At 38.1% G+C, this 23,130-nt stretch overlaps 1 protein-coding gene and 1 non-coding gene across 2 annotated transcripts; one reads left to right on the top strand and one right to left on the bottom strand.

The window, feature by feature from the left end:
* Positions 1–2,029: 2,029 nt before the first annotated feature.
* Positions 2,030–2,136, bottom strand: LOC115724396 (small nucleolar RNA R71). Its single transcript, XR_004013189.2, has one exon. It is a non-coding gene; the product is annotated as a small nucleolar RNA R71 (small nucleolar RNA).
* Positions 2,137–18,732: 16,596 nt separating this feature from the next.
* Positions 18,733–20,177, top strand: LOC115716977 (expansin-like B1). Its single transcript, XM_030645903.2, has 3 exons — positions 18,733–18,968; positions 19,076–19,185; positions 19,363–20,177. The coding sequence occupies exons 1-3, from the start codon at positions 18,830–18,832 to the stop codon at positions 19,900–19,902; spliced, it is 789 nt and encodes a 262-aa protein (XP_030501763.2). The 5' UTR covers positions 18,733–18,829; the 3' UTR covers positions 19,903–20,177.
* Positions 20,178–23,130: the final 2,953 nt, after the last annotated feature.

Here is a 23,130-nt window from a genome sequence, read left to right as displayed (position 1 = left end):
ATGCCCGTTATTCGGAGCAAGCAATCTCGATTCAGATTGCTGATGTAGTATGGCATTGTTAGGCTATTTTTAGCCTATGTTTTGGATCTAATTTATGTGCGTTTTTAGCTGTGTTGGGACGGAATTACGCTTGTTTTCTATGTTTTCAGGTTCTTTGGAATAAAAGAGGTCTCGGGTGCAGAAATTCGTTAAAAGATGTGCTGAGCCGAAGAAAACACAATTTCTGAGTAATTGTGCACATCTGGCCGCGGCTAAACACAACCTGGCCGCGGCTAGGTTTCGAAAGTCTAGAGGCTTCAGTCGCCGCGGCGATGAAGAGGCTCGCCGCGGCCATTTAAAAGATACAGAGAGACCCTTTTTTTTTCAATTATCTCGCCGCGGCGAGAGGAAGCTTAGCCGCGGCGAGATCCCGTACGGACCAGGGGCATTTTCGTCCATCGAACCCTAAATTTTAGTTATAAATAGAAAACTGCGATTGGAAGTCTGGGAGAGCGATCAGAAACCCTAAAATACAGCTGAGAGCGGCAGGAAGAGCACAGAGATTGAAGTGAAGATCCAGAATTCATCCACCAACAGTTCTTTTCTTTATTCCTCTTTAATTTATTTATGTTGAATATTGCTATAGGAATGGTTATGGATTTGTTTCTGAACTAAATTTCCCATTTAGGGAGGATGATGATTGTTGTTTAATGTTTTGCCTAGTTAATGTTTAATTACCATTCCTCAATTCTTGTGTGTGAAATTATCTTAATTTGTTCTTAATTTCATGTTTAAGATTGATCACCTTGTGCATGCTCTATGATCTCAATTCGAAATCTGAAAAGTGAGAATTGAGAATGCTAAAATTAAGATAATCAATGTTCTATGTGAAACGAAAGTATTTGCATGACTTATGTGACGAGTAGATTATTACTTAATGCTGATTTCATGTTAGTTTAATTAAGGAATTAATTAGATAACATGTGATTTAGAATCTAGAAGATCTGAAAGGAGCTAGGTTATTTCATAATCTGTCATTCACTCCAAGAATAGGATAGTAATTAAGCATTAACGATTTGGGTAAACAACAACAGGATTCTCCTCCCTATTGTCTCATCTTGCTCAACTTTCAATTGTGTTATTAAGTTTTCTGAATTTCTTTCATATTTTACTGTTTTTAAATCATAATTGCTTTCGATTTGCCGAATAGAATCATAAGTATAATTTAGTGGTACTTAATCCAATTCCCTGTGGGATCGACCTCACCTGTGTGAGATTTACTACTTGATTGCGTATACTTGCGTAGCGTTTATAAATATAGCAACAAGTTTTTGGCGCCGCTGCCGGGGAATTGTTAAAGATTAATATTACATAAAATTATACTAACTTCTACTTTGGTATATTTTCTCTTGCTGATTTTTCTAACCTTTTTCTTGCAATAATTTCTTGATATATTTCAGGAATCCTAAGTGCATGCGCCGTCAAGGACAAACAGTCATATTACCAGTTGATCCTGAAATCGAGAAAACTTGCAGGAGGAATCGAAAGAACAAGAGGCAAGAAAGAGTTTCAAAGAATCGCCGAAACATCAGAGATCATGGCTGCCAATGTGAACAATAATGCTGGAAACAATGGGGGTAATAACGGTAATAATGGAGGTGCCGTGGAAGATCAAGCTAATGGCCGTAGCTTGAGAGATTACATTCTCCTTACTCTGACGGGAGTGCAGTCATGTATCAGGCCACCGGCAGTGGATGCAAACAACTTCGAGATTAAGCCTGCCATTCTTCAAATGGTGCAGTCTTCAGTTCAGTTTGGTGGCCTCCCTTCTGAAGATCCTAATCTGCATCTCTCTAACTTCATGGAACTTTGTGAAACTTTTAAGGTTAATGGAGTTAGCGATGATGCCATTCGACTGAGATTGTTTCCATTCTCGCTCAGAGAACGAGCCAAGAGTTGGTTGAATTCCTTGCCACCTAATTCTATTGCCACATGGAATGATCTGGCAACAAAATTCTTGTCAAAGTTCTTTCCTCCAGCCAAGTCTGCAAAGCTGAGAGGAGAAATCAATAATTTCTGCCAACAAGATAATGAATCTCTCCATGAGGCTTGGGAGAGGTTTAAAGATCTGATCAGGAGGTGTCCTCATCATGGTATAGAGAAGTGGATGCTGGTTCACAACTTCTACAACGGGCTGGTTGGTAATACTAGAACTTTAATAGATGCAGCAGCGGGCGGAGCTTTTATGAGAAAGAGTGCTAATGAGGCGTATGATCTATTGGAGGAGATGGCTCTAAACAATCAGCAGTGGCCAACTGAAAGGAGTCAATCTAAGAAGGTAGCTGGTGTGTTAGAAGTTGATGCCATCACAAAGTTAACAGCTCAGGTTGAGGCATTGACTAAAATAATTGCAGGGCAAGCTAAACAAGCCCAAATTGTTTGTGAGTTATGTGGAGGAAGTCATCACTTTTCGGAGTGTCAAGCAGATGTGGATGATTTGCCAATGGATGAAGCTAAAGCCATTGGGAATTTTTCACAGAACAACAACAACAACAATTATGGGTTCAACCAGGGTAACAACCGAAGAAATAGTGGGTTCTATCAGCAAAGAAATCAGAACCAACAGTTTAATCAGCAACAAGCCTCTGGTGGAAGTTCTAGTTTGCAGACAGATTTACTGCTCCAATTTATGACTGAAACTAGATCTTCAATTAAAGACCTGCAGACTCAGATGGGCCAGCTAGCAACTCAGGTAGCAACCCGCCCTCAAGGAAATTTTCCTAGCACAACTGAAGTCAATCCCAAAGAAAATTGCAAGGCAATTACCCTGAGGAGCGGTAAGAAGTATGATGGGCCCGAGTTACCACAACCAGTTGAGGTAGACGAAGAAATAAATGCTCAACCAGTGCAAACACCAACACCAACAGCAGAGAAGGCTACTGACAGCCCAGCACCACCACCACAGTCTCCACCGATTAGTATTGATCATCATGTAAAAATACCCTATCCTCAGAGGCTCAGAAAGTCAAGCTTAGACAAGCAGTTCACCAAGTTTCTAGAAGTCTTCAAAAGACTTCACATTAACATTCCTTTTGCTGAAGCTCTAGAGCAGATGCCAAGTTATGTGAAGTTTATGAAGGAAATTTTGTCAAAGAAGAGGAAGATGGAAGACTATGAGACAGTGGCTCTAACTGAAGACTGTAGCGCTATTCTACAGAAGAAACTCCCTCCAAAACTCAGAGATCCAGGGAGCTTCACTATTCCTTGTACTATTGGTAAAATTGAAGGAATAAATGCACTATGTGATTTGGGAGCCAGTATAAACTTAATGCCTTTGTCAGTGTTTAAAAGATTGCAGCTGGGTGAAGCAAAGCCAACTACTGTAACTCTTCAATTGGCAGATCGATCGCTAGCTCACCCTAGAGGAGTCATTGAGGATGTGTTAGTAAAGGTGGACAAGTTCATCTTTCCAACTGATTTCATTGTTCTGGATATGGAAGAAGATAGTAATGTTCCTGTCATCCTGGGGAGACCTTTCTTGGCAACAGGGAAAGCACTAATTGATGTTCAGAAAGGAGAGTTAAAGCTGAGGGTACAAGGAGATGAAGTTGTATTTAATGTGCTCAAAGCAATGACCTATCCTACGGCTAGTGACAACTGTTTTGCAATTGATGTGGTGGACCAGTTGGTGGAGACAAAGACGCATGCTGAAGACCCTCTTAATCTGACTTTGGTACAAGAAGAGGTGGTGGAACAAGACGGTAAGGAAGCTTATGAGTATGCTTTGTGGCTCGATTCTTATGGACCGCTGAATAGAAAATATTATGAAGAGTTAGGAGTCATACCAACAAAGCCTACCCCATCTACTGAAAAGCCTCCTCAACTAGAGTTAAAAGTCCTACCAGAGCATCTCAGGTATGAATATTTGGGAGAAAATAAGACACTTCCTGTTATTGTGGCTTCTTCCCTATCTTCTGTAGAGACAGATAAGCTATTACGGGTTCTAAGAAAGCATACAAAAGCCATTGGATGGACTTTAGCAGATATTAAAGGGATCAGCCCTTCAACTGTAATGCATAGAATCTTAATGGAGGAAGGAGTGAAGCCAACCATTGATGCACAACGTAGATTAAATCCACCAATGAAGGAGGTTGTCAGAAAAGAAGTTTTGAAGTGGTTAGATGCCGGGGTAGCGTATCCTATTTCGCATGCGCAAATGGGTGAGTCCAGTCCAAGTTGTTCCAAAGAAAGGAGGGATGACGGTGGTAAAGAATGAGAAGAATGAACTCATCCCAACCAGAACTGTCACGGGATGGAGAATTTGCATTGACTACCGAAAACTCAACAAGGCCACAAGAAAAGATCACTTTCCACTCCCATTCATTGATCAGATGTTAGACAAGTTGGCAGGTCAAGAGTACTATTGTTTCCTTGATGGGTACTCAGGGTATCACCAAATAGCTATAGCACCGGAGGATCAAGAGAAAACAACATTCACATGTCCATATGGTACTTTTGCTTTTCGACGAATGCCATTTGGGCTGTGTAATGCTCCAGCAACATTTCAGAGGTGTATGATGGCCATATTTTCAGATTTAATAGAAAAGTGCATCGAGGTGTTCATGGATGATTTTTCAGTGTTTGGCTCATCGTTTGACCAATGTTTGAGTAACTTGGAATTGGTTTTAACAAGATGTGAAGACTCTAATTTGGTGTTGAACTGGGAAAAGTGCCATTTCATGGTTACAGAAGGAATAGTGCTGGGACATAAAATCTCAAAAGAAGGTATTGAGGTTGACAGAGCCAAAGTATCTACAATTGAGAACTTGCCTCCTCCAGTTTCAGTTAAGGGAGTTCGAAGCTTCTTGGGTCATGCCGGGTTTTATAGAAGATTCATCAAAGACTTCTCCAAGGTGGCCAAACCGCTGTCCAATCTTCTTGCTAGTGGAGTACCTTTTGAATTTGGGAAAGATTGTCTTGAAGCATTCCAGATTCTCAAGGAGAAGTTAATCTCAGCACCGATCGTGACTACACCAAACTGGGAATTACCTTTTGAAATCATGTGCGATGCAAGTGATTATGCTATTGGAGCAGTTTTGGGACAACGGGTTGACAAGGTATTCAGAACCATTTACTATGCAAGCAAAACCTTGAATGATGCCCAACTGAACTACGCCACTACAGAAAAAGAGATGCTGGCTATAGTGTTTGCATGTGACAAATTTCGACCCTACTTGATTGGCAACAAAGTGATAGTGTATACAGATCATTCAGCAATCAAATACTTGATGACTAAGAAGGATGCCAAACCACGACTGATTCGATGGGTTCTTCTCTTGCAAGAATTTGATCTAGACATAAAAGACAAGAAGGGTACTGAAAATTTGGTGGCAGATCACTTGTCAAGATTAGAGCTGGAAGAAAGTCAGAATACAAAAGAGGTACAAATAAATGAACAATTTCCCGATGAATAACTCTTTAGTGTGAGGGAAAGTCTTATGGTACCATGGTATGCTGATTATGTTAACTACTTAGCTGCCAATATCACTCCTCCTGAGCTATCTCGCCAACAATTAAAGAAATTCTTTTCCGAGGTGAAACATTACTACTGGGAAGAGCCAATCCTCTACAAGCACTGTGCAGATCAGATAATAAGAAGGTGTGTGCCTGAAGAGGAGATGTACTCTATTCTTAATCACTGTCATGCTCTACCATGTGGGGGACACTTCAGTGGAACTAGAACAGCTGCCAAAGTATTGCAAAGCGGGTTCTTTTGGCCAACGCTTTTCAAAGATGCTAGTACTTTTGTGAAGGCATGTGATCGTTGTCAGCGTACAGGAAACATCTCAAGGAGAAACGAAATGCCTTTGACAGGAATCTTGGAAGTAGAGTTGTTTGATGTATGGGGGATAGACTTCATGGGTCCTTTTCCTTCATCGTTTAGCAATCTATACATTTTACTAGCTGTGGATTACGTATCAAAATGGGTAGAAGCTGCAGCAACACCAGCTAATGATGGAAAAATAGTTCTTCGGTTCCTTCAGAAGAATATATTCACACGGTTTGGTACTCCCCGAGCGATCATAAGCGATGAAGGGAGTCATTTCTGCAACAAACAGTTCGAAGCACTTCTTTCAAAGTATGGTGTTCGTCATAGAACTGCCCTCCCCTATCATCCGCAAAGTAATGGCCAAGCTGAGATTTCTAACCGGGAAATAAAGATGATTCTGGAGAAAACGGTGCAGAGATCAAGGAAAGATTGGTCGAGAAAGTTGGATGACGCATTGTGGGCCTACAGAACAGCGTTCAAAACGCCAATCGGGATGTCACCATATCGGTTGGTGTTTGGAAAGGCGTGTCATTTACCGGTGGAGTTAGAACACAAAGCTTATTGGGCAATGAGAACTCTAAACATGGACTTAAAAGCTGCTGGGCAGAAAAGACTACTACAGTTGGATGAGTTGGAAGAATTTCGAAATGAAGCTTATGAAAACGCCAAGATTTACAAGGAAAGAACTAAGAGATGGCATGACCGAAATCTAGTCAGAAAGGAGTTTCAACCTGGTCAACAAGTTCTACTCTTCAACTCAAGACTAAAGTTGTTTCCTGGTAAATTAAAGTCAAGGTGGTCAGGGCCATTTACGGTGATCAAAGTATTTCCCTACGGAGCAGTGGAACTAAAAGGTGAAAGTCCTAATACTTTCAAAGTGAATGGACAGCGATTAAAGCTCTACTTGGGAGGTCAATTTGATCAAACCAAGTCCGCCATGATTCTGGCGCCACTGTGAAGATCTCGATCAACGTCTAGCTGAGCGACGATAAAGTTAGCGCTACTTGGGAGGCAACCCAAGTGTTCTTTTGATTTAGTTGAACTCTTTTTAAGTTTACTGTTATTTTTTTTCTTTTTGTTCATTCTTTTCCGTTACTGAAAAAAAAAAAAAAAAATTTGTCAGTGGCCGCGGCCATGGGATGTATGGCCGCGGCCAGATTGGCCTTACAGAGAGAGGCTGTTTTTGGCGATTTCTAGCCGCGGCGAGGGGACATACCGCCGCGGCTAGATTGGCCTTACAGAAAGTACCTTATTTTCACGAATTCTCGCCACGGCGAGGCTACAGGTCGCCGCGGCGAGAGTGGCCAGTTTCCCTTTTTAAATCCCAAATCCCTAACATTTCAAATCAAACACCACATTCAAACCCTCTCTTCTCCACGCCGAAAACACTCCTTCTCACCATTTTTTCTTCATCTAATCCCATTCAAAACTCCTTTTCACCAAATCTAACCATAAACTTTCATCAACAATCATCCTAAACCCTTATTTCTCTCATTAAACACTAAATCCCACTCAAAATCAACCCCAAATCCCTAAAACCTCACCCAAAAATTAAAAAACCTTATTCATTGTTTTCTTTCTCAAAAGCTTCAAGATGTCAACAATGGAGGATGATTAAAGGAAAGATTGTCATTGAGGTATTGATTCTAAGACTTCCAATCCAATTTTTATTGAAGAATTTGTGAATTTGTTGGATAGTTTTGGATTATTTGTGGATATTTGGGATTTTTGCTATATACATTGTTGAAATTGATTGTGTGAATAGAATTGAGTTAAATTGAAAGGGATTTAAATCCTGGGAAGTCAATTTTTAAGGGGAAGTGCTGTCGAAATTTTGAAAAATCTTGGGAGTTAGGATATAATTTTTTGGTGAGATGGGTCCAAAGAGGTCAAGAGTTAATGAGGAGGGAGCTTCATCATTCAACCCACCTAGAGGACGCTCTAATCTTGATAGAGTTAGGTTTACCAACATGGATGCTCAAGAGCGGTTTTTGAAATTGAAAGATAGGGCATTCATTGAGGATAGAGGGATAGACATTGTGAACCTAAGCCAAACTGTCAACATTCCCCCTGCTTTTGCATCTATTAGGGATCAAATCCTACATAGGCAGTGGACTAAGTTCGTAGATGTCACTGAGCGTGGTAATCAAACTCTAGCTTTGGAATTTTTAGCCAACTGGCCTGAAAGAGAAGATGGCAAAGTCAGAGTTAGGGGGGTTAGAGTGCCTGCTACCACAGCCGATATTCATGCCCTTTATGACCTCCCAACTTTTACTGTGGAGGAACAACCCTTGAAACGGCAATTTCGAGAGAGAAGTTTGAATTATGTGGATATTGCTGAGACTCTAGGGTATCCTGGCCTTAGGTTCCATGAGCTTAATGGAGAACCATACCAATTGTACCGATGTGAACTCAACCCAGTGGCCAAGGCTTGGCTTTACTTTGTTAGTGCAAGGATGCTCCCCAACAAGCATTTTTCTGATGCTCAAATAGACAGAATTAAATGGGTTTACGGCATTATGAAAGGGTATAATTTGAATGTGGGGGATATTGTTCGAGTGACCTTTGACATTATGGTTGAGGGATCTTCCGGTGGAGGACTTGGGTTGGCTGGAATAATCAGTGATCTGTGTGAGAAACATGGGGTACCGCAGTACTCATATGATACAAAGGCACCGCCACAGCGCCCTATTAACTTGGCGACTGTTCTTCGCTTCAAACCTCCTCATCCTCATGGTCAACCGCCAATTCAAAGAGGTCCTCCGGCAAGAGAAGAAGAGGAACGTGAGGACATCGAACCACCACGTCTTGTCGGGCCTCTTGACCCTGCCATGCAGTACACTCACGATCAGCTGAATTATCTGATTCAGCAAAACATGCATATGCAAAATTACATGGCCCAGAGGAGTATCTTCGATGAGCAGCAGGTGGCTCAATTGAATACACTTGTCACGAGGATGAATATCGGTGTGGACGAACCGAACTATTTTGCCATGCCACCCCGTTTCAACCCTTATGACCAGCCACCGCCGCCAAACCCCTTCTAAGGGGCTTAGGTAAGTTTCTCTCACCCTGGTTTATTTTCACACATTGGGGACAATGTGCATTTTAGTTTGGGGGGGGGGAAACTTGATTTTTTCTTCGCGTTTATTTGTTCTAGTTTAGTTTGTTTTAGTTTTTTTTTTTAGTCTTGCGTGATAGCTAAATTGAAAGATTGATTGAATTGTTGTTATTCACTTGTGCAATGGATTAAAACATAACTGTGTGCTTGACTTGCAACTGTTTGAATTAAGATGGATGTGTGCTAGGAAGTAATTCATGTAGATTTAAAACATTTGCTATTCTCACATATCACCTCTGTTCTATTTGGTTTGTGGAATGATTGATTGTACATGAAATAGAATTTGTTTGACATACTCTCTTGAAGCGAAATCCTTGATGATTTCTGTTTGGAAAGTGATTTAGGCAAGTTTTCTTTGGAACGATTGAGCCTTTCAAGCCTACCTAGAAATTTTTACCATAGTATACCCAAAGTTGAGCCTTAGCCTGTTTTAAAAATTTTTTCACCACTTAACTGAGCTGAATTTGTATCTTAAACTCTTTTCACCCTGAACATACCTTATTATGCCATGAGCCTTGAAGCAAGTTTGGGGGGATAAGTGATGTAAGTGGAAAAATAAAGTGTAGGAATGAGAGATTGAAAAAAAAAAAGAATAATATTGTGTGTTGTGCCTATGAAAAAGAAAAAAAAAATGTCTTCTTGAAAAAAAAAAGTTAAGGAAATTATGAGGTACACACATAAGAAAAATTGCAATCTCTTATTTCTGTTTTTGGGATATATGGAAAGAAAGCAAAATAAATGTCTAAGCTTGTTTGGTTAATAGTGCTTATGGTATAGTATAGCCTAAATGACTTCTCACCTACCCATGTACCTAAGCCATGCGATGTTAACCGAAAAAAGACCTATTGATTCCAAATAGAAAATTTTTCAACATTAGTGGAGAGAGGTATGTCGTTCAAAATTATTGATCATGTGTTAGTGGGATGTTGGAAAGTTTAGAACAGTTGTGATATTGATGGCAATTGCGATGTTTTATGTTTGTATGAATTACTTACTTGTAAATTGCACATTCAACTTAGTTCTTAGAGTTGGCAAGTTGAAATTCTGGTTATTGATGGATTGAAGTTGTGCAGGTGGCGGTAACAATTAAATTGTTGGAAAGTTTAGCTATCATTGTCAGTTTGTTTTTAGTTTAGTCCTAGTTTACTCGGGGACGAGTAAAGAGTCAGTTTGGGGGAGTTTGTTAGGCTATTTTTAGCCTATGTTTTGGATCTAATTTATGTGCGTTTTTAGCTGTGTTGGGACAGAATTACGCTTGTTTTCTATGTTTTCAGGTTCTTTGGAATAAAAGAGGTCTCGGGTGCAGAAATTCGTTAAAAGATGTGCTGAGCCGAAGAAAACACAATTTCTGAGTAATTGTGCACATCTGGCCGCAGCTAAACACAACCTGGCCGCGGCTAGGTTTCGAAAGTCTAGAGGCTTCAGTCGCCGCGGCGATGAAGAGGCTCGCCGCGGCCATTTAAAAGATACAGAGAGACCCTTTTTTTTCAATTATCTCGCCGCGGCGAGAGGAAGCTTAGCCGCGGCGAGATCCCGTACGGACCAGGGGCATTTTCGTCCATCGAACCCTAAATTTTAGTTATAAATAGAAAACTGCGATTGGAAGTCCAGGAGAGCGATTAGAAACCCTAAAATACAGCTGAGAGCGGCAGGAAGAGCACAGAGATTGAAGTGAAGATCCAGAATTCATCCACCAACAGTTCTTTTCTTTATTCCTCTTTAATTTATTTATGTTGAATATTGCTATAGGAATGGTTATGGATTTGTTTCTGAACTAAATTTCCCATTTAGGGAGGATGATGATTGTTGTTTAATGTTTTGCCTAGTTAATGTTTAATTACCATTCCTCAATTCTTGTGTGTGAAATTATCTTAATTTGTTCTTAATTTCATGTTTAAGATTGATCACCTTGTGCATGCTCTATGATCTCAATTCGAAATCTGAAAAGTGAGAATTGAGAATGCTAAAATTAAGATAATCAATGTTCTATGTGAAACGAAAGTATTTGCATGACTTATGTGACGAGTAGATTATTACTTAATGCTGATTTCATGTTAGTTTAATTAAGGAATTAATTAGATAACATGTGATTTAGAATCTAGAAGATCTGAAAGGAGCTAGGTTATTTCATAATCTGTCATTCACTCCAAGAATAGGATAGTAATTAAGCATTAACGATTTGGGTAAACAACAACAGGATTCTCCTCCCTATTGTCTCATCTTGCTCAACTTTCAATTGTGTTATTAAGTTTTCTGAATTTCTTTCATATTTTACTGTTTTTAAATCATAATTGCTTTCGATTTGCCGAATAGAATCATAAGTATAATTTAGTGGTACTTAATCCAATTCCCTGTGGGATCGACCTCACCTGTGTGAGATTTACTACTTGATTGCGTATGCTTGCGTAGCGTTTATAAATATAGCAACAGGCATCTAAGTGAAGATGTTGTATACAATAAAGATTATATATGACTTGGATCGATATGTAATGACCTAACTCATATCAAGTATGTTATTTACTATAATGACCTAACTCATATCACAAAGATAATCAATATAAGATCAGCCTGAATCCTGAGTAATCATGAACTATGTATCATATTATCAGTTTCTTTGATTCACTCGTTAAAGTTTCTCAAAGAAGATGACTCTTACAACTCTCTATTGGGAATCTAGTAATATGGATGGCTGGGAACATGATCTACAATTATAGAATCTTGACTTTTCTAATAGATTGAATGTTGGTTCCCTTTAAGTGTTAATTTTGGAACTAAAAAGTTGTGCGCAAGTTCAGATTGGATCTAAATTACACTTTCACTAGTGAATTAAAGGTACTAAAGGATAAAGAAGTAATTAGAAGGGTAAATAGTAATTTGACCAAAACTAATTACGAACTAACATAAGGAGATCTAATCACTAGAATTGATTATATCAATAGACACTACAGTAAAACTCAATATATATAATTCTATAATTACTAAGAGTTCAATTTAATATTTATAATGGAGTAATCATGGAATTAATAAAAAATATTATTTGGTTCATGAGATTCAATTAATGATCTAGTTTATTGAATGTAACACCCTAACCTGTAAGGCGCCACATGTGTGCTTTCATAAATTAGTTTATAATAATAAACTAACAGTTTAAGACAAAAGTGGATTAACTAAAACTTTGAAAAAAAATAATTAAAGTATAACTTAAATTCTTTTCTAAAATATTACTGGATTCGGGGATCCCCTTGGTTACAAACTTATTACTAAAATACCACTGTAATTGTTTGTTATAAAATATTACAAAAGATAGATCCCGTTAACCAAGCACAAAATGACAGACAGAGGAAAGCAATAGAAAGTGGCATGAGAAAGTGGATAAGCTCATTCGTCTAGTTAGTTCCCAGCATAGCAGAGTTGTGGGCACATCCCATGCACCTGGTTTTGGTGTTGGAGGAGCATCAAATGAACAAGCCCATGTTGACCTTGCCTTCGATCTTGTAGCACAACCATCGGGTCCTAACAATGTCTCTACTCCACCAAATTCTATAGCACAACCATCGTGTGCTACCAATGTCTCTATTCCATTACCACCGCGTTTCAAAAAGGTTTCTACTCCAGAACCAGCACCGCCACCTACTGGTGGTAGTTCAGAAAAGGTAATCTTAATGTTATTTTACGAACTGATCTAATGCTAAATTATAAATATGGTCAATTTATAAACTGAATTGTTGCTTGTTTGATTTGGATATGCAGACCTGACCGTGTTGGATGCACTCTCGGTTGGAACCCAGTGGGATGGTACTAAAGGTTGCTTTGGGACACATTGTGAAGGGGAAATATTTGAAAGATGGAAAGTTCTTGATTCACAATGATGAATAGCTATACAAAGATTATCGTTGGGTATTCATCGAAAAAGTCAATGTGGAGAATGCATTGCTTTTGTGTCCCATAGCCCAGGATGCATTCACAACTCTAGGTCAAGCTATAAAAAGTTACGTAGCATGGCTGAAAGACTATCTTACACCTGTTGAAAAATACTTAGTATGTTTTAATTTGCTTACTTAACTTATTATGTTTATTGATTAATGACATTCTAACTTTATTGTTCTTTTTCATATATATATAGACATAACCACCTACCAAGTAACTTCAGAAGCAACCCGTGAGGAGAAGCAGACAATCCAATGAAGATTTACTCGGTCCTTAAACACATCCTCCAAAATACCCTAAGAGGGCAAGTAAGCCAACAGGCCATGGTCTTTATATCCAACCATGACAAACTAGCTAAATCATTACCTTCTGGAACTCCAACAAAAGGTGGCTGAAGTCGTCCATAATCTAATTCTAGGTTTCTTATGATATATTTGGGGTCAAAGATGACTCCATTTGGCTTGTATGACATTCATGAATTGTGCACCATGCAATACTTGGGAGCCCAACCGATAGGAGTTTGGTGCAAGTATAATTTCTACCTCTTAATAATAAACTTGATAAAATTCTTTTGACACAGCAATAGTTATTAATTATGACTTTTTATCAAGAACTTGAAAGAAAGATTATTAGACATCAATGGGCTGAGCAAAGTATATAAATTTTTAAATCTGGGTGCAATTGCCACCAAAGCAGGGGTTGACGGTAACCGTTGTCAAGCACTAGTCACTCGTATGACTAGGATGACCAATCAAGATAAATGGGTTATTATACCCCTAAAATAATCGGTATGTAGATTTAACATGAATAATTTTAGTATTTATAACTCTTCATAATATTTATTATTATGTATTAACAGTTTTACACATATTTGTTCGTGCAGGAAAATATTTCACTAGATGCTTGTACTTATCCAACCGAGTACGCAGACTGTGGCGTACTTGGATTAAGGCAATGGCGATGTACCGGATGATTTGAAATTTATCATTTCCACGTAAGTTCTATATTGAACATCCCAACATGTAAGAGTGTTTTATATTTATAAATTTATACATACTAACTATACTTTTTATGTAGATCGTTCACCATATAAAATCAAATGACAAGTTGGCTGGATAGACCTATCTAGTGGATAACTCCTATATATCCTGAACAACCTGACGGTAAACAATGTGGATACTACGTCATGAAATTCATTGAAAGTTTCATGACCGTAGAAGATCCAATACACGTTTTGACACAACCGGTAAAACAATTAATATATATTATAATAAATATTATTCTTTATTCAATAGCATATTATAGTAGTATTTACTAATTAATATATAACTTTATTTTACAGGGTAGGTTCTCCACTTCGTACACAAATGACGAGATAAATGTTATGTGTGATCGGTGGATTCTTTACGTGAAAGCGGAAGTAGAGCGACAACGGTTGCCTTGTCGATTAGTGTGTATATATCTCAATTTATTGTTACTATATAGATTTGTAAATATATTTAGACAATTATCAGCGTTAGTTTAATTATTGTTACTATATAAATTTTTAAATATATTTAGATGATATTAACCTTAGTTTAATTATTGTGACTATATAGATTTTTAAATATATTTAGATGATATTAGCGTTTGTTTAATTCTTATGACTATATCGATTTGTAAAAAATTTAAAAACTAATGCAAAGGAAAGAATGGTAGAAAATCTGTATTTTTTTCTTATTTTTCTAATGTAACGATTAAAAAAAATCATTGCTGAAAAAAACTTTTTAAAATAAAAAATGTAACATATATACTATATGATACGATTTAAAATTGTCGCCTATAATAGGCTATAGGTGACAGTTTTAAACCGTCGAGAATTTAAAATTACCATCTGTTTCAAATCATTGCCTATTTTGTCCGTTTTGCGATGGTTGTATAGAATATGGTTATAGAAATTGACGGGAATACTTACTCGACTGTTTAAAAACATCAGGAAAAACTATTTTTAGTAGTGGTAATTTCATCTTATGAGTACTCTTCGTCATTTTTTTTATTCTTTATTTATTCTTCTTCTACCACCATCATTACCAACACCACTGTCACTAAAACTAACGAACAAAAAGAACTTTGAGGTTGGCGACAAATTCAAGTGAAAATATAGAGGGAATCGAGGTTGATTATGGTAAACGTGCACGTTACCTCTCATTGCGCAAATGTGCACCTGTCTGTTAATTTAAATAGTTAAATTATTTAGATCAATGTAAATATACCACGTGTATAAACTAGATAGCCTATGTTAGCATTTAACAATGAAAATGAACTAATAACACCTTAAATTTGTAACTGAAGTAAACATTGAGAGATACTGCCACCAAAATTTTTGATTAGGAGTTATTGTGTTAAAGTGTGTAAATATTAGAATGTTTAGCCAGAACTAGCCAATAATAATTTAATTCCAATGTTATAATGTTATAAATTTCTAGAATATGCATGCATTATGTAGAAACTTAATATCATTTACAAGATCATGGATGCTACTCCATTTATCTATTAATTGGCTTTAAAGAAATGTTACCGAAAGAGGTGACATAATATCCGGTCACACAAATTTAGTTAAAAAAATTTGGTTTTCCACCTCACATACTTTTAAAATTTAACCAATTAGAATTTTTTTTAATCAAATTTTATTTATATACTTACATTTCTCTTCTCTCTCTCCTGCCATCTCATATATCTGGCACACCTTTTTTTTTTTGCAACAACATTGGGCGATTCTCATTGAAGATGATTAATCATAAAGTGACACATCAATATAGTACATTGGGCACCTTAAGACTTTTTTTTTAAAACGAACTTCAGTTCAACTAAGGCAAAGAGCCAAAATTGGGGATCACAGGGGGATCACCCTCCCCATAATACAAACTAGGAGCAATACAAGAACTTCTAATGTTCCTGGCCAGACCATCCGCAACTGTTCTGGCTTCTACTAATATAAAAGAAACTACAATCTAGAACCGTATTAAGTAATTCATGAACTTCTAAAGAAAGGTTAAAAAAATTCCAATCCAAGTGGCAATTCTTCAAGGAACATACTCTCATAACATTCCTGCAATTCGAAAGGATATGAACCTTACCCGAACCCGATACCCGAATTATGCTTCTTCGGGTCATACCCGACCCGACAATACGGGTTTTGGTTTTTCGGCTTTTTTGGCATCGGGTCGGGGCGGGTGGTTGGATTTTAGGGTTGCTGGGTCCTAATGTTCAGCCCTAATCTGTTGATCTGCTGATAGAGTTTTCTCATGGAGGGGAGCCCGGCCGTGTACTGCCATCAAAATACTCAGAGCAGAGATTTTTTATCTCCACCAAGACTGAGTTAATATTGGGCATCCCACCCTTGAATTTCACCTTATTCCTGCACTTCTAAATCTATTGAAAAACACAGCCAACATAAGTCATTACCTCCAATCTCGAAATACCAACTAATATAGGTACCAAGATTTCCAAAAATTGGGCCAAGTTGCTGCATGGAATTAGATCCACTGCCACAGGATAAAGGCTTGCAAACCATAAAGCTTTTGCAAATGCACATTCCTTAAACAGGTGTAGGCTGTCTTCGTAGTCGTTCCCACATAGGCACCTTAAGACTTAAAAGCGCCAAATAATAATGTTTATTGGTTTACAGTGGTACCTTATTCTATTCTACCATACCATGTACGACTTCAAACTAGAAGTCATTTTAATTAGAGCATTGCTATTAGGTACTACTAGTGCCTAGCACCTTCTCAACATGTCGTATTGCGATTGGCTAGCGATACTTTCTAAAAATTATATATTTATATTAAATTATATAGTTGACCGCTTGACCAGACCAAGAACAATAATCCTCAAGACATTAGTGGAATCCTTTTGCTTCCTTGGTGGTAGCTTTGCCAAAGAGAATGATGTCATCTACAAACATTAGATGAGTAATTATCGGCCCATTCCTAGTTATCTTGAATCTGGTAATTGCCCCTTCTCAGATTTTGCCATTATCAGTCTCGATAGGACATTAGCTGACAATATAAACAAAGCTGGAGACAGCGGGTCTCCTTGTCGTAGACCACACGACGGCTTTATGTATCCATGAACCGCTCCATTGATGAGCAAGCCCATCTTATCAATTTCAATGCATTTCCTAACCCAGTTTATGAATGGATTACTGAATGCCAAACTGCCAAGGACTGAAGAGATGAACCCCCAATCCATTTCGCCATATGCTTTTTCCATATCCAATTTTATCAACATATAACCTTTCTTCCCTTTCTTTTTTATCATTTAGTGAACAATCTCCCTTGCCACAGCAGTGTTCTCGGTAATGAGCCGACCCTTGACAAACACTGATTGGGCATGGAATATGATGGAAGGTAGAAGTGGCTTCAACCACATAGCAAGAATCTTAGAGATACATTTGTATGCTACATTGCATAGGGCAATAGGTCTATAGTCATTCACACCACTAGGACAATCCTTTTTCGGAAGTAGCACAATATGTATTATTAATGTAGCATGGCAGTTCCAGATCGGAGAAGAAATATCTTACCATATTAATAAGATGCCTTTTAGTTGCATCCCAGTGTTGAGTATAGAACCCCATTGGCATCCCATCAGACCCGATGGCCTTGTCGTTTCCCATGGATCGCAAGCTACCTTCAATTTGTTCATTAGAGGGGATGGAGCTTAAGAATGTATTGTCAGTTTCTGTCACACTAACCCCTTGTGGCCAGTTAAGGTCCGTTATAGAGAAAGTTACAAGAGAAAGTGCTATTGAATTTGTCCACAAATAGATTGGCAATGGAAGTTGGGTCCCTTACCCATTCATTCTTTTCATTTTTTATGGCTTGAATAAAATTCTTTCTCCTTCAGACTACAGTGGAGGCCATAAAAAATTTGGTGCATCTATCCCCCTCCTTGAACAGGTGTAGGTTGTCTTCGTAGTCGTTCCCACGTAGGCACCTTAAGACTTAAAAGCACCAAATAATAATGTTTATTGGTTTATATATAAAACCTTATACCAGTGGTACCTTATCCTATTCTACCATACTACGTACGACTTCAAACTAGAATTCATTTTAATTAGAGCATTGCTATTAGGCACCAGTAGTGTCTAGTACATTCTCAACATGTCGTGTTGTAATTGGCTAGCGATACTATCTAAAAGCTATTATATTAAATTATATGGGACTCGATACTTACCAATAGCGATATTGATACATAGTGATACCCTTTAGCATTTCTCTATTAATTAAAACAACGAAATGACCTTATAATAAGGTTTTATAATCAATCAATGTACGTAGTAATAATTAAGGTTTGAATTGTTGTATTCTATAACAATTAACGGGACACATCGATTCCCATCCCCATCTACTAATTTATTTGTTTTTCCAATATCTTCTTGTATTAGAATCCTACGTACGTGACAATTAAATAACAATATTATTGTGAGAAAAGCAAGAGAGGGCAAAGGTCTTGGGCTGCACAAAAGTCAAATGTTCTTCTAGCTAATAGTGTATTGCTATTCTTTAAAAATTATTACATTAAATTATTTATCTTACACTTAAAATGTTAAAAGGTGGTTAGACAAGTAGCATTTTAGTAATTCTCTTAATAATATAATATTTCTAATTATGATATATATATATGTAAAAGTCAAAGAAGTCAACAAAGTTCACCTATACACATATATATAATGGCCCGTGGATTTCATATTAAACCATCATATATTAATATATATCTATTCCCTTGGATTGGAATGGTCTAATTCAGAATTAATTAGCTACGTACCCACCTCATGAATATCCATATGGACACTATAAATACATGACATACCTTCTTTTCTTTGCTACAACACAAATTAATAACACTTCCTTTCTTAATCATTTGTGTTTATCTCTCTCAACCATATATATCTTTTTTATATATTCTGTGTGTTCAAAGTAAAAAAGAAAATGGAGTTTAATAAGCATGAGAAACAACTATATACTGTAGTTATTGGTTTTCTGGTGCTCTTTCCTGTATTATGTGCATCAACGTTTACAGCCTCAAGAGCCACCTATTATGGCACCCCGGATGGCTATGGAACTCCAAGTATGTATATTATATATAGTCATATTGTAACACATGTATATGTATTTTTATTACCTATGTATATAATAACATATAGTAATGATTCTTCTGTATCTTTAATTTATTAGGTGGAGCTTGTGGATTTGGCGAATATGGAAGGACTGTCAATAATGGCTATGTATCAGCTGTTTCTAGGGCACTCTACAAGGATGGTGCTGGTTGTGGTGCATGTTATCAGGTGAATATTGTATCTGTTCATATATAGTTGGTCTATTTGGTATAATATCATATATAACATAATTTAATATAATATATAAAACATCAAACTGGCTTTGTCAACAAATAATAATTTATATATGTGTACTCAAATATTAATACACACAATAATTTATTAATAAGTAGGTTAACATTTCAGGTTAGGTGCAAGAACCCTCATCTTTGTACCTATGATGGGGTGAATATAGTAGTGACTGACTACGGGGAAGGAGATAGAACTGACTTCATTCTTAGCCCAAGAGCTTTCTCAAAGCTAGCTCTTCCAAAGGCAGATAAAAAGTTGATGAGTTATGGTGTTGTTGAAGTTGAATACAAAAGGATCTCTTGCAATTATTACCCAACTCATCATATTAATAATAGTGTCATCACCTACAAGATCAGTGAACACAGCAATTATCCATACTATTTGGCTTTAACCATTTTACATGTAAGCGGCAAAAACGACATCACAGCAGTTGAACTGTGGCAAAAGGAGACAAACCAATGGAAGGCCATGCGTAGAGTGTATGGAGCAGTTTGGGACATGGCAAATCCACCAAGGGGACCCATCACATTGAGGTTTCAAGCTACAACTAATTTAGGGTACACTTATTGGGTTTACTCTACCAATGCCATACCCAAACTTTGGAAGGCCGGGGCTGCTTATCAAGCCAAAGTTAAGCTCATTATCGCTAAATAAAATTAATATCCATACAAGAATTAATTGCTTATTAGATTGATGTATCTCTTCACTACGTACGTACTAATTAAGTTCTAGTTAATATATAGATGTGTAGAGAATAAGTAATTGTGAAATTTGTGTGTTTCGTTTACGTATGTTTTATTATTAGGTGTTGTTTTCCTTTTCAATGCTTTAAAAGATAATAATGGGTCTATTGGACTTTTTGTACGTACTTTAATTGGAATAATAGAGATTGTATCATCAATAAAGCTTGTGTATTTTGTTATTATATTGTTTTGCTATCATATTATATAGCATTACTAGGGAAATTTGAACTTCTATCCATGTTTTATACCCAAATTAATTCTCTAAACTAATACTTATAACTATTGAACAAATAAGATTACTTTTTCCTAAACCCTAAAGTACCCCTCTCATTATTCTCAACCATCTCTCTCTCTTCCTCCTTTCTCTCTCAAATCAAACCCAAAACCAACCTATCAATCCAAGCCGATCCACCGGCGTTCCACCGAAAACCACGATCGAGCATCGGTGTTCCACCCTCGGTTAACCAACCTCTCATCTCATCTTGCTCCGGTGGACCGAGCAAACGTGGCTCCCACTTCACACCATCGCACGAACTGAACGACCAACGCCACCTCCGACAGAGACGCCAACGGAGAGCCAACCGAACCCACAGCAGCCCACTCCGACGGAGACGCAGACGGAGACCCACACCCAACCGAACCCACTCGGACCCAACTTCAAAACCCGCAATGAAAAATCCCATCGGACCCATGCATCGGGCCCATCGGACCCGACTTCAAAAACTCCCAAAAAATTCCCATCGGGGACCCATCGGATGGGGCATCGGGCCCATCGGACCCGACTTCAAAAACCCAAAAAAGTTCCCCCATCGAACGGGCATCTGGCCCCATCGGACCCGACCCCTTAAAATCCCAGAAAAATTGAAAAAAAAAAAAAGAGTTTTTGAGAGGGGTATTTTTGGGGTTTTAGAAAAGTGGTCATATATTTTCAATGTAGAAAAGTATTAGTTTAGGGAAAAAAATATTAAGTATATGTAAGTATAGAATTTCAAATTTCCCCATGACTATTATGTATGGGTGTTTTTTATTTATAAAGGGGAGGGTGCCCAAGCACCCCAATTCATTACTAAAAAAACAACCAATACAACAAAGTCAAACACAGAACAAACAACTAGCAATCCAACAACTGAAAAACTAAAGGAAACTAAAAACTAAAACAGTAAAAGAACATAGCGACAAACGAACAGCAGCACCCTGCGAAAACGTCCTAGCATCACCGATTATCGTGGCTCCACTCCACATAGTCGTCTAGAATTTTTGTCCCCAGGTTCAGACGATTGATGTTCCCAACAATGTTTGTGAATTTTGCCCATTTAGCAACATTATGAGCAATGAAATTGTAGGTTCTTGGAGTGTGAATGAGATCCCAGCTCCTGAGCTTGCTGCAACGCTTGAGGAATCGATTCCTTGCTGCATCCAATTTGAAGAGAGATCTTGCTTTCGCCCGTGGTTTCAACTCATTAATGACAATCAAGTTATCGCAGTGCAATAAGGCCTGGTCATATCCCATTGAGTCCACAAGTTCTACCGCCATACAAAGAGCCAAGGCTTCTCCAATTTCAGGGCCAGTAACTTCTGTGTGTTTTAATGGCACAAACCTCACCCTTATCCCTTATCGTTTTGGATCACAGCCGTTAAGATGGAGCTATCATGAGTGACTGCTACATCCGAATTGCAGCATACCCAGCCAATAAGGGAAGGTTTCCAAGGGGTCAGCTCCTTTAGACAATTGGTGGCAACCATAGTATGATCCACCACTCTTCTACGGGTCTGCTCAATGAGCTGCTCTAGTGGTGTTGTAGGAGCTCCATGCACCTTTTTATTTCTTTCCCTCCAAACAGTTTCCACTATACATAGAGTTGTTGTCATGAATTCATCAAAAAGGTGGTCTATTCCCATCCATTAGAAACCAGAGTGCCCAATCATTCCAATTATCCAACGTAACACACTCAGTCCTTATTCCTCATCTGGTATGGAACCAGATTTCTTTGTCTAAGTTGCACTTCCAAAATAAGTGTAAGGTGGTCTCCTTTTGTTGATCACACGCAGGGAAAAAGTTAGAGGGAAGATTCATAAAGGATGACAGCTCACCCCTCGTTAGAAAGGAGTCTCGAGCGAGTTGCCACCATAGGAACTTCAAACGTTGATGTGAGTTGGAGTTCTAAATTGTTTTCCAGGTTGGAGTAAGCCCACTTGTCTCTGTACTCCCTGTGATTAATCGGCAAGCCGATTTTATGGAAAAGTTTCCACTTGCTTCCCCTATCCATAACCAATTGTCATTCATATCATCTTCAGGAAGATCAATGTTGAGAATTGCATTAGCATCGTTCTTATCAAACCACTCCCGCACCATGTGAACATTCCATTGATTGTTTGCGCCTATGAATTGTTTCACCCATGCCACACCCAGAGTTGCATTCTTTAATGGTGTCGGGCGTGTGTTACCATACGGAACCCATGGATCAAACCATATAGATGTCTTGTCCCCATTCCCTATTTTCTTGGAAATGCTATTGTTGAGTAGTGTTCTGCTATTTAGGATTGCTTTCCACATACCCGAGTCGCCAAGATTCTGCTCAAGGTCAAGAAAATTCATGTTTTTCAAGTATTTGGCTTTGATCACCTTACTCCAGAGACTAGTGTCGTCCGTTAATGCCTTCCAAGCCCATTTGAGAAGGAAAGCCTTTTTAACTGTTTCCACACATCTGAACCCAAGACCTCCTCTAAGCTTTGATTGGCACAGGGAGTGCCATGCGATAGTATGCAATGTCTTCTTTTCCTCTGTATCTCCCCACCAGAAATCCCTTAAGCATTTGTCCACTTTTCGTGCAATTGACAGGGGGATAACATCAGATGCAGCCACATAGGTGGCCATGGATGACCCCACTAACTGAACAAGGCAAGCACGTCCGGCCTTAGATAGCATTCTTGTTTTCCAGCTTTTTGCCCTTTGAAGCACACGGTCGACAAAAATGTAGATCAGTTGTTTTCTTTAGGGAGCGAAATAGGGGTAGTCCCAAATAAACCGCATCACATTTCATTCATTTTATTCCAAGAAGTTGGGATATTTCGGAGGTTGTATTTGGTGGAACACCTTTGGAGAAGAACACTGTTGATTTGTTGTAGTTGACCGCTTGAC

Source organism: Cannabis sativa, chromosome 5, assembly GCF_029168945.1.
Source record: "Cannabis sativa cultivar Pink pepper isolate KNU-18-1 chromosome 5, ASM2916894v1, whole genome shotgun sequence".
In the NCBI taxonomy this organism is placed as follows: domain Eukaryota; kingdom Viridiplantae; phylum Streptophyta; class Magnoliopsida; order Rosales; family Cannabaceae; genus Cannabis; species Cannabis sativa.
This window is presented reverse-complemented; position numbering and strand designations above follow the sequence as displayed.